At 31.6% G+C, this 12,128-nt stretch overlaps 1 protein-coding gene across 2 annotated transcripts in view; it reads left to right on the top strand.

Moving 5' to 3' along the window:
- LOC139527480 (squamous cell carcinoma antigen recognized by T-cells 3-like) overlaps positions 1–12,128 on the top strand; it is a 32,991-nt gene that overhangs the window by 20,293 nt on the left and 570 nt on the right. The window contains exons 11-22 of one of the 2 annotated variants that reach the window (XM_071322961.1): positions 538–596; positions 1,158–1,267; positions 2,714–2,826; positions 4,820–4,896; positions 5,558–5,842; positions 6,353–6,569; positions 7,441–7,565; positions 8,443–8,526; positions 8,782–8,886; positions 9,334–9,423; positions 9,776–9,859; positions 11,806–11,954. In XM_071322961.1, the coding sequence (XP_071179062.1) occupies positions 538–596; positions 1,158–1,267; positions 2,714–2,826; positions 4,820–4,896; positions 5,558–5,842; positions 6,353–6,569; positions 7,441–7,565; positions 8,443–8,526; positions 8,782–8,886; positions 9,334–9,423; positions 9,776–9,859; positions 11,806–11,954 (1,498 nt within the window). The remainder of the gene's footprint in view (positions 1–537; positions 597–1,157; positions 1,268–2,713; positions 2,827–4,819; positions 4,897–5,557; positions 5,843–6,352; positions 6,570–7,440; positions 7,566–8,442; positions 8,527–8,781; positions 8,887–9,333; positions 9,424–9,775; positions 9,860–11,805; positions 11,955–12,128) is intronic. The other variant, XM_071322962.1, reaches the window with a different exon arrangement.

Raw genomic sequence — 12,128 nt, 5'->3', positions numbered from 1 at the left:
GCAACCACTCATATTTTCCCACTCATATTTATTTTTTGAGCAGTATTCAGTTACTGCTTCTTCTAGGCCATTTATAGATGAAATCTGAAACCATCATAAATCGCATCCATATGTCAAAACAAGACAACTTATAATAGCCATAAATTCCAAAGGTCAGAACTAGACGACTTTAAAAGGCCAAGAATAACATGGGTCAATGCAAGATGATATAAGAAGATGTGGTATGAGTGCCAATGAGACAAGTCACAATTTTTAAAAGTAATCTATTATAGGTCAAAGTACAGTATTCAACACAATGCCTTGGGTCACACCAAACAGCATGCTGTTAAGGGCCCAAATGTCAAGTGTAAAACCATTCAAATCGGAAAACCAACGATCTAATCTATTTAAAAAAACTAGAAACGAGAGACAGACTATAAAAAGCATGGACATCTATTGCAAGATAACTCATAAATTAGGTTGTTGTCTACAAACAAGCAATATTAAGCTTTAGGTACAGTATAATCTGAATTATCATGACTACTTGTATGTTTTCAGATACCATACCTGATGGGGATCCCACTGGAAGTCTGAGACAATTCTGGGCCAGTATTGAAGTCAGTAAATACACTATAACTCTTTTATTTTTTTTTATTTTCTTGACACAAGCTTGTATATGTAGGTTTAGCAAAATATCTGAAAAAAATATCTTATTTAAATTCATTATTTATTTTCAAAAGGGAAATCTGTCTTAACATCAAAATGTTTCTTTTTATTTTCAGTGTAATAATTATATTCAATAAAATATTTTAAAAAAATCTCATAAATTCTCATGATGTCTACAGAATTTAAGTAAATCAGCAAATAAAGGAAAGATATATAGTATATAAAATTATCACTGACATACACCATGTTTTTCAGAAGAGGAAAAGTATTAGTGTTGGAAAAGGGAATTGGTATTAGCAAGGAGAATTTGGAAGTCGTGTAGAGCCCAAAAGTAGTCTTGTTTGCCATATATGACAAAAAAATATCAAAAGAGTTCTTTTGTATCACTTGAGAAGTGGATTTGGAAATGAACAAAACTTAATTTTATGATATATATTGTAAACTCCTCATCTTTTGTTTTGCAATTAAAGCTATTTTGACTATTAAACTGGATATTGTCTTATTTTTTATAGGCTAAATATTGTAAGAATGTGACCAAAGGTAGAGAATTATGGAATGAAATCATGACAGAGGGCCATGGAAATGAAGCCGCCATGTGGCTCAACTTTTATCATTTTGAGAGGTTAGTGATTGTTTTAAAGTTATGGAAAGATGTATCATTGTCTATTAAAAAGCAAAAAATCATGATGACCCCTAATGTTCTCCAGAGATCCACAATTGTCATTGCTTTCTGTTTAATTTTAATTATAAAGAGTTATGGCTCAAAAGTGTTGTCTATAGAAAATATACTGTAGGTTCATTATTGTTGTGGGAAACCAATTTGCTTGGATTTCAAAGGTAAAGATAAACCAAAAATAAGATGATATATATAAAATGAAAGGCTTATTGTATGCAAACTTAATCAAAACCATGAACATATAATGTTTCCACAATTCCTCTGAATCTGCAGTAATATATTGAATGGAAATTATTAACATTGCAGAAAGTTGTAACAAAGGGACTTAACTCTGTATTTGTTGTGTAGAAGCTATGGGGATTTTAAACATTACAGAAAATTGTTACAAAGGTTCTTAACTCTGTATTTGTTTTGTAGTTGCTATGTTGATAATAAACATTGCAGAAAATTGTTACAAAGGGCACTTGACTATTTGTTTTGTAGAAGTTATGGTGATAATAAACATTGCAGAAAATTGTTACAAAGGGCACTCAACTCTGTATTTGTTTTGCAGGTGCTATGGTGATAATAAGCATTGCAGAAAATTGTTACAAAGGTTCCTAACTCTGTATTTGTTTTGTAGTTGCTATGGTGATAATAAACATTACATAAAACTGTTACAAAAGGCACTAAATTCTTTATTTGTTTTGTAGGTGCTATGGTGATAATAAACATTGCAGAAAATTGTTACAAAGGGCACTTAACTCTTTATTTGTTTTGTAGGTGCTATGGTGATAATAAACATTGCAGAATATTGTTACAAAGGGCACTTAACTCTTTATTTGTTTTGTAGGTGCTATGGTGATAATAAACTTTGCAGGAAATTGTTACAAAGGGCACTTAACTCTTTATTTGTTTTGAAGGTGCTATGGTGATAATAAACATTGCAGAAAATTGTTACAAAGAGCACTTAAATCTTTATTTGTTTTGTAGGTGCTATGGGGATAATAGACATTGCAGAAAATTGTTACAAAGGGCACTTAACTCTTTATTTGTTTTGTAGGTGCTATGGTGATAATAAACATTGCAGAAAATTGTTACAAAGAGCACTTAAATCTTTATTTGTTTTGTAGGTGCTATGGGGATAATAGACATTGCAGAAAATTGTTATAAAGGGCACTTAACTCTTTATTTGTTTTGTAGGTGCTATGGTGATAATAAACATTGCAGAAAATTGTTACAAAGGGCACTTAACTCTTTTTTTTTTTTGTAGGTGCTATGGTGATAATAAACATTGCAGAAAATTGTTACAAAGGGCACTTAACTCTTTATTTGTTTTGAAGGTGCTATGGTGATAATAAACATTGCAGAAAATTGTTACAAAGGGCACTTAACTCTTTATTTGTTTTGTAGGTGCTATGGGGATAATAAACATTGCAGAAAATTGTTACAAAGGGCACTTAACTCTGTATCAGATTGGCCTGAGAGTATTGTGGATGCCTTTATTAATTTTGAAAGAGAGGAAGGTATGAACAGAAAGACTTTTGATAAAGATATATAAAAACAGTTATAATTTTCCAATCATCAATAGAGTGAGTGATCCATATTCAAGGTATATTTTGTTCATTTCCACTAATATCTGACCTACATTAGAATATTTGCAACCTTTTAATGTAGGTTTCAGAAATTTTACTATATGAAAAAAAATCTTGATAAAGGTATTATCTTCAGAACATTGGTTAATTGTTCTAAAAATGAACACGCACTCAAGAGAAAATCAAGTTGTTCGTGTACCATGGGGGACACATTTTCGTCGCAATGTATGATATGCCCATCCTTATTATCCCAGGCTGGTATATTATAAAAACAGATGTTTGTTATTACATGGAAAAGCTTGAAAGATCATTACTGTACGATTTTTCTCACAAATATTTACATTAAGACTGCATAAGATTGCCATATAAATCTTACATAATAGCCAAAAATTGTTTAAAAACACCTGGGTATTTCTTTATATGTGCAAATAACCTTGGAAATAAGATAAAGAGGAATATCAACTGTTCGAAAATTACAAACAGCATTTACCATCTATTTAGGCAAGTTCTGGGTAAAGGCACACAAATTTTGCAGAAAAAATAGCAAAATTGGTGAAAATTGTCCATGGCGAATATGGACCACTCACTATACCATTTATATTCTTCTTCCGTTAACAACCATATATCACAACACAGATAATACTCATCATAATAAATAACAAAAAACAGTAAAGTGCAATACCACATAACTTTGCTTAGGGCTGCATGGTTTAATAACAACCATTTAATAATAGTTATCATATACAAATTATGAATCAGCTGGAAATGTCATCATATATATTTCAATAAACACAATCTTTTGTAAATCAATCAATCTCTAAATGCATGATACAAAATATCAAATAGCATGGATATAAAAATTAATGTGACTTATCGAGTAGACCCTGTTGTGCTGAATGATTTAAGGTAGCACAATACAAAGATTTTTTTACTTCCAATCACTAACCTTTGAAATGCTGTAACTTTCTTATGAATGCATAGAAAATAATAAAAGAGGTATATATAGATAGATAAAAGATTAATCTTTTAAATGAATGCAATATTTTTATTATGCAATCATTATGTAATCAGTTATTATGTAATTAGTGGCAAAAATCTGTGTAAGTTCACTTGAATGAATTTAGCTCTATCATCTCTATAATTATACAGAAATTTTTAACGAAATCTTAATCAACAGAACATGGGCTTCAAAAGGGTGTCTCAAATTGTCCTTATGATATTCCATTCTCTCATAAATCTCTAATTATTGTAAACATCCTAACCACATAAAAGAAGATAATGTTTAATTAGGTGTAAAATTTGTTCTATACATTCTATCTGAAATCTGAGACACCCTTTTGTAGATAATGGCCATAGGAACAACATATAATAAAACCAATCCTCTAGGGATACCTATGCAGAAGCTAATTTCATTTGAAAGTGGAAATTTGGTGAAAAATATTTTAGACACAGTTAACATTATAATTGGTTACATAATTGTTGCATAATACTAACATTGCATTAATTTGAAAGAGTAATCTGTTAGCTATCTAAAACTACCACTTTTATAAATTTTCAAGCATTATTACGAAAGTTACAGCATTTTAAAACTTGGGAGTTGGAGTTATAAAATCTTTGTATTGTGCTACCTTAACCGCCAAATCACACAAATCATGTAACCTAAATTGCCATCTATGGGCAGACAATTCAGAAGAAAATTATTTCATTCTAATTCATAAAATCAACCCAGTGAAATTATGCGAGTTATTTTAATGTATATTATTTGTCCCCGCCCCCTCAGACATGGTCAATTGACTTTAAAAGTTTTGTATTGTTTAATCATTATAAGTTTTGTATTTTTCATTTCAACATTTGCATATTTCTATCAAAATAACATCTAGGCGAGACATATCTATGTGTCAATAGTTTATTTCTTGAATTGAAGGTGATTTGGAGCAGTACGAATCAGCTTTAGCTAAGTGTAATGCTCAGATGGATAGAATCAAAGAAAGAAGAAAACAGGTAAGGACTTTAATTTAATAAGTAAAATTACAAAAATACTGAACTCTGACAAAAATTCAAAGGAAAGTCCCTGATCAAATGGTAAAGTCAAAAGCTCAAACACATCAAACGAATGGATAACAACTGTCATGTTCCTAACTTGGTACAGGCATTTTCTCATGAAAAATGGTGGATTAAACCTGGTCTACAGCTAGTTAAACATCTCACTTGTATGAAAGTCTCAGGTTATACCTTTAACTTTTTGATTCATAGATCAGATTAGTGATAACAGACTTTAGTTTGATCTTAGTTCTGGTTTGCAACTTCCTTTGATCTAAATTTTTAGTTTCTGATGATTATATTATTTCTCAGTTTTGGCATATAAAACACATCATAAATGTGTGCACATTTTGCCATTGTATGTCCTAGTGACACTTAACCTTTAATGTCAGATGCCAGAGTTTGGCTTTTAGCAATAAGACTACAAGTGGGGACATAATCTATATTCTCCTTTATAATAGGTAGTAAGTTATCTATATGTTGCCAAGAATTATCGTAAGATATACAAGTCTGTCTGACAATCTTGAGCCAACATTAATAATACCTTGACCTATTTCAACAATCATAATATTTTGATGTATTTCAACTTTAAAAAATACCTTGTCCTATTTTCATTAATTAGGCAGCAGAGAAAGAAGAAGGAGAGAAATCCAAATTTCAAAAAGGAGGGAAGAAACAACAGAAAACATTTGACAAAGGTCACCATACTGACAAAGGTCATCATTCTGACAAGAAACAACAGTTTAATAAAAAAGACAAAAATACAAAATTTGATAAAAGACAAAATGAAAGTAGTGAAAAAGTGTTTGTCAAACCATATCAAAAGAAAGAGACGAAGCATGATGATACAAGTGAAAGAATTTCATTGGATGAAGATCAAAAGGCAAGCAATGGGTTGAAAAGGAAGGTGAGAAAGTTGTCGTAAATTCTATGTATAAAAATATTATATCTCATGTTTATTTTTTTTAATCTATTAAATATTAGAATTATCAGCTCTAATAGATCATGTTCACTGTAGGCTGATTGGTGAGGCCATTGACATGAATCATGCTTAATATTTCCATTATGTTTAAAATGTTTTATTTAAAACTTTTTTTATGAGCAAGGCATATTAGAATAAATAAATGATGGATTGTTACCCCTTTCATTTTGAAACATACTCAATAGAAAATGGTTTTTTTTGTATATAAGGGTATAAACAAACAATAATGTAGGGCCTTGGTGGTCAAGTGGTTAATGTACTGTACACTGAGGTTGGAAGTTTGAAACCCTGCACATGGTAGTTTGTTTGACTCTAATTTTAATTGACTAGGATTGTTAGTTTTCTTTTTTGAGAGTCAGGATTCTCTGTGGAAACAGTGCTGAAAGTGACTTCAAACAAACAATCAAACAATATATATTTAAATATTTCTAACAGGCAGAAGACGATCAATCTTCAGAATCAGTTTTCAAAGTACCACCTCCTCCCGGGTTCAAAGGTCAAAAGTCAGGACCACCACCAGGGTATAAAGGAAAGAAGTCAGAGCCTCCACCAGGTTTCAAAGGTCACAAGGCTGGGGTTACGGAACCACCTCCAGGATTTAAAGGGAAAAGTTCTGAGGGTGAAGAACCACCAGCTAAAGTACAAAAAACTGGTATGAATATTTTTAAGAAGTTTCACTTTTGATGGCAATAAAAAAGTGTTTTTACTGATAATATAGCCGTCTATAAAAAACGGTTTTCTAAAATTTTCAACTCATTTCTCTTTCTTTACAATCATTGTTGACTAGTTCCTATTAATTTATACAGATACAAATTATTGTGTTCAAATATATAGTTAGAAAAAGGAAAATGATGTACATGAATAAATGACACAAAATCGTTACAGTGCTTCCATTAGAGTTACAAAAAATAGGTCATTACTTTGAATGATCAAGCTAGAAATTAAGCTTTTGAATTCATTGGCAATGTTAGGATCGATCAGAAAGTCTAAACAGAGTTGTTCTAAAAATGTAAAAGCAATAGTCTATTTTCATATTACTGACTTTTGATATTTGGTTCTATATTTTTTTGATAGGTTACCTACTCTGTGGTAAGACATCCTGTTACTCAGTCAATTAGGAGCAACCAAAAAAAAAATAAAATCAAATATATGAAGGGTGCAATTTGTGAGGAAAGTTTACTGCTTTTGGATGATTTAGTCATGTATAGAAAGCATTTAACAGTAAACTTTCCCTCAAAATTTTACAAATTAAAATCTTGAATTAACTTGTTTACTTTGCTCTTGCCTGACTGATTACCAAGATGTCCAACCACAGAGAGGGTAACCTTTCCAGAAAAAAAAAGAAAAAAATTCTGGAGTCAAAAGTTGGTAACATGAAAATGGTCTATTCAGATTTGGTGCTAAGTTAAGTGATAATTTACAGATGGGGATGATAGATTACATGAAGGTCAAGCTGACGTGGGACCAGACAAGAGTTCATGTACAACATTTGTTAGTAATCTGGTTTTTGTGATTATTTTCAGATGAAGATGATAGATTACATGAAGGTCAAGGTGACATGGGACCAGACAAGAGTTCATGTACAGCATTTGTTAGCAATTTGGCGTATGATGTAGATGAGGATCACATTAAAGACACGTTTTCACAGGTACTTTTTATCTTATTTTTTACTTGACAAAATAAATATGTAATAGATAAAAAAATTATAATGATTAAAACTTAAATTTGTGCCAATTAAAATTCAATATTTCTGTTCTATGAAGTTTTCTTAAGAAGCCTATAGATGCTTATATTATTCAATTGCCAATTGTCTCATCTGCAATCATACAACTCCTTTTTTGTCTCCTGTATAACACGTTGCGGTTGACATGGAAATACCGGGTGTCAGTCCTTACAAGTCTTGTTTGCCTTCTAATAGGTAAAATTCTTGCCAGATTTTTATAAAAGTTATACTGTAGGGTATTATCAGCTATATCTCAGACAAGTTTTAAAATGGTGCATGATTGTCTTTTTTTTTCATAGTTATGCCCCTTGGAAATATTCAATTTATGGAAAATGGCCTTGTTAGCGCTCTCACTGGTACAATTCTTGCCAGATTTTTATAAAAGTTATACTATAGGTTAATATCAGTAATATATCGCACATGTATTATGATGGTGGATGATCAACTTTTTTTTTCAAGAGTTATGCCTCTTGGAAATATTAAATAAGTGCAAAGTAGGGGACATTGGAACTCCACTCTTTTATTGATTATATATAAGTAAGAACCAATTTAACAAAATCAGAAATTCAGCTTCTCCTCTCAGAAATTATATTGGATAATATTCATACATTAAAAAATGAGTGTCAATTAATCAGTGCCAAGATGTTATAATGTCAATAGAATGGACTAATGGGACCAATTGACTGAACAGCCAGCACCAGACTTCACATCTTAAATCTGAAATTCAGTATCGGCTTTAGGCCTGAAATAAATAGATGATTTTATTTTCTCATGTGTGATTTTTACATTTTTATAATTTTAGTTTGGAGAAATAAAGGAAATCAGATTGATAAAGAATTTCAAAGGACGATCGAAAGGCTACGCATACATAGAATTCCCAGATGAGGTAAGGACAGTTATTCAATCTTATTTAGATCAGTGCTTCCAAAAAATTATTTAATGTAAAAAAAAAAGTTCTTAGAAATCATGGGCAATTTTAGTCATGCTGATATTCTATGCCACAAAGAAATTAACCTTTTGATAAGCTTGATCTTTTGCCGTGATTTAAGCGGGTTTGTATGCCTAATAATTTAAAATATTTTTCTACTATTTTTGTTGTTAAAAATGATGTCAATATTGAGTAATTTTATATTTGTTATAGTTGTGTGTAATAGAAGCATTGAAGTTTGACCGTACTCCATTAGATGGACGACCAGTATACGTGTCTAGATGTGAAGACAAATCAGTCAGAAAACCACAGTTTAAAGTAAGAAATACATTTGTATTAGAAGATGCTTGTAAGAAATATACCAATAAAATAAATGTTTGGATTGTGAAAATTATTCACCACTGACATACCATATTAAAATACATTGCATACTTTAAGAGGTAAAAAATTTACCTACAACCAATTTCTGAAAATAAACTTCAGCAACCTGTATTTCAAAATTCATTTTACTCAAAAGTTCAAAAATATAAAATAAAGAGAACTAGATTCAGGTTTATTTGACCTTGACATATAGGGAGTAGACATGTTTTCCTATTGTTGAAGCCCCTTTTACCAGACATTTTTTCTAGTTCATAATTGCTCATTTTGATGACCAAACCAATGTTTACTAGAGTGTGGCAATATAAGATAGACATCCTATCTATCCTAAGCCTGATGTTGATAAGATATTTCACATACATGATGCAGATTTCTTTTTGTTTACAGTTTGCTACAGAGTTAGAAAAGAACAAACTATTTATAAAAGGCCTACCATTTACCTGCACAAAGGAAGCCCTGTCTAATATATTTTCACAAGTAAGTTATTAACCTGTACAAAAATGCCATGACTTATATATACTCACAGGTAAGTGTTTTTGTCTGTACAAAGAGAGTCATTTACTTGCATATAGGATGCCCCAACTATTAGATAAGTTAAAGGTATGTGGTTTACCTTAACAAATGAGGCCATTTTTTTTATAATTGTTTCATGTACAAAACACTGCATTTATACTTCATATTACAAATATTTCCGACTTTGAGTGGTTTCAGTAGTTGTGGCTAAATGCAATCTGTCTCCTCCTTTAGTAGTATAGATGTTAATTAACCACAGTTCATATACTGTCAGAGTGAGGTTTGTTTATTTTGATTTTATTTATTTGTCTTTCAGCATGGAAAATTAAAGGATGTCAGATTGGTAACATACAGAAGTGGGGCTCCGAAAGGGTTAGCTTATGTAGAATACGAAAATGAGGTTTGTATATAGAGTAAAGTGTATCAAAACTTATTATTCATAACATACAGAAGTAAGGCTCCAAAAGGGTTAGCTTATGTAGAATATGAGAATGGGGTTTGTATATAGAGTGTATCAAAACTTATTATTACAGAAGTGGGCTTAAAAAGGGTTAGCTTATGTAGAATATGAGAATGAGGTTTGTATGTAGAGTAAAGTGCATCAAAACTTTTTGTAAATTCATGGTTTAATGTAAAGAAGCCATTGCACAATACAAAATCTTGCAAGTAACTCAATTTCACTCAAAATAACGTTTCATTAGTAATACACTTTCATAGCATAGTTCGTATACTGGTCTGTCCCATGATGTTTCAATCAAAATTATACTAGGAATAACAACCCTGAAATTTGGAAGAAAGCTTACTGTGAGCATGTTTTACCTTGTTAACAGTTTCCTCATCAATCCCATGTTTATCTAAGGCTAATTGCATTTTATGAAGTTTTCATGGCATTTTTTTCAGGATTAGTTTTTGTCGAGCCTGCAACTTTTGTTGCAGAAAGCTCGACATAGGGATAGTGATCCGGCGGCGGCGGTGTTAGCTAACTTCTTAAAAGCTTTATATTTTAGAAGGTGGAAGACCTGGATGCTTCATACTTGCGTACCTTGCGTACCTTGCAAGGTCCTCATGTCTGTCAGACAGTTTTCGCTTGACCTCGACCTCATTTCATGGATCAGTGAACAAGGTTAAGTTTTGGTGGTCAAGTGCATATCTCAGATACTATAAGCAATAGGGCTAGTATATTCGGTGTATGGAAGGACTGTAAGGTGTACATGTCCAACTGGCAGGTGTCATCTGACCTTGACCTCATTTTCATGGTTCAGTGGTTATAGATAAATTTTTGTGTTTTGGTCTGTTTTTTTCGTACTATATGCAATAGGTCTACTATATTTGTTATATGGAATGATTGTAAGGTGTACATGTCTAGCGGGCAGATGTCATGTGACCTTGACCTCATTTTCATGGTTCAGTGGTTATAGTTAAATTTTTGTGTTTTGGTCTGTTTTTTTTCATACTATATGCAATAGGTCTACTATATTTGTTGTATGGAATGATTGTAAGGTGTACATGTCTAGCGGGCAGATGTCATGTGACCTTGACCTCATTTTCATGGTTCAGTGGTCAAAGTTAAGTTTTTGAGTTTTGGTCTTTTTATCTAATACTATATGCCATAGGTCAACTATATTTGGTGTATGGAAATATTTTATGATCTTTATGTCAGTAGCGCAGGTTTCTTTTGACCCTGACATCATTTTCATGGTTCATTGCACAGTGTTAAGTTTTTTTTGTGTTTTGGTCTATTTTTCTTAAACTGTAAGTAATAGGTCAACTATATATGTTGTATAGAAGCATTGTTAGCTGTACATGTCTGCCTGGCATGGTTCATCTGACCTTGACCTCATTTTCATGGTTTATTGGTCTTTGTTTAGTTATCTTGGTTAATGTTAAGTTTATGAGACAGTTGTAATAAAGCTTTATACTTAGGACTATCTACATAATATCAATGATTAGTATAGAAGGCGAGACATTTCAGCGTGTGCACTCTTGTTACAACTATATATAGGTCACCATACGACCTTGAACAATAAGCAAAAGCTTTAAGTCCAAAAGTAAGCAATAAAAGGTACTGACAAAACAAAATGTAAAACAATTCAAACAAGAAAAATAAGGTTTTAAGTTTCTTATGATTTTGACATGATGAGTGGATTCATTTATATTTGTGGGTACCAATTTTCGTAGATATGTGATTTCTGACAAATTCTGGATACAACTTTATAGAAACTTTAACTCGTTAAACATTTAAATTCGAGATTCATCTGTACCTATGAAACCCACGAAAATTGGTATCCAATGAAAAATAATAAATCCACAGTTATTGAAATTACTAGCTTTTCTTTTTTTGTGCAGAATGAAGCCACACAAGCTGTGATGAAAACTGATGGCCTGGCGATTGGGGAACACACAATATCTGTGGCTATAAGTTGCCCACCAGATAGGAGGCCACAAAAGGATCAGTTTGTACCAAGTCTGGGAAGTGGCAAGAAAGAAACTGAAGTGTAAGTCATCAATACCTTTTTATCATATGTCAATTTTAAATATACCAGCACTTTAAGAGTGAAACAAGAATGCAATCACCTTGTCCGTCTGTTCATTAAGTATTTGTATACCCCATCTAGGAGTATTATATTTTTCTGTCTTTGTGTTCCGTCTGTCCCACTTCAGGTTAAAGT

Source organism: Mytilus edulis, chromosome 6, assembly GCF_963676685.1.
Source record: "Mytilus edulis chromosome 6, xbMytEdul2.2, whole genome shotgun sequence".
NCBI classification, from domain to species: Eukaryota; Metazoa; Mollusca; class Bivalvia; order Mytilida; family Mytilidae; genus Mytilus; species Mytilus edulis.
The sequence above is the reverse complement of the archived record's forward strand: the minus strand, read 5'-3'. Positions and strand labels throughout refer to the sequence as shown.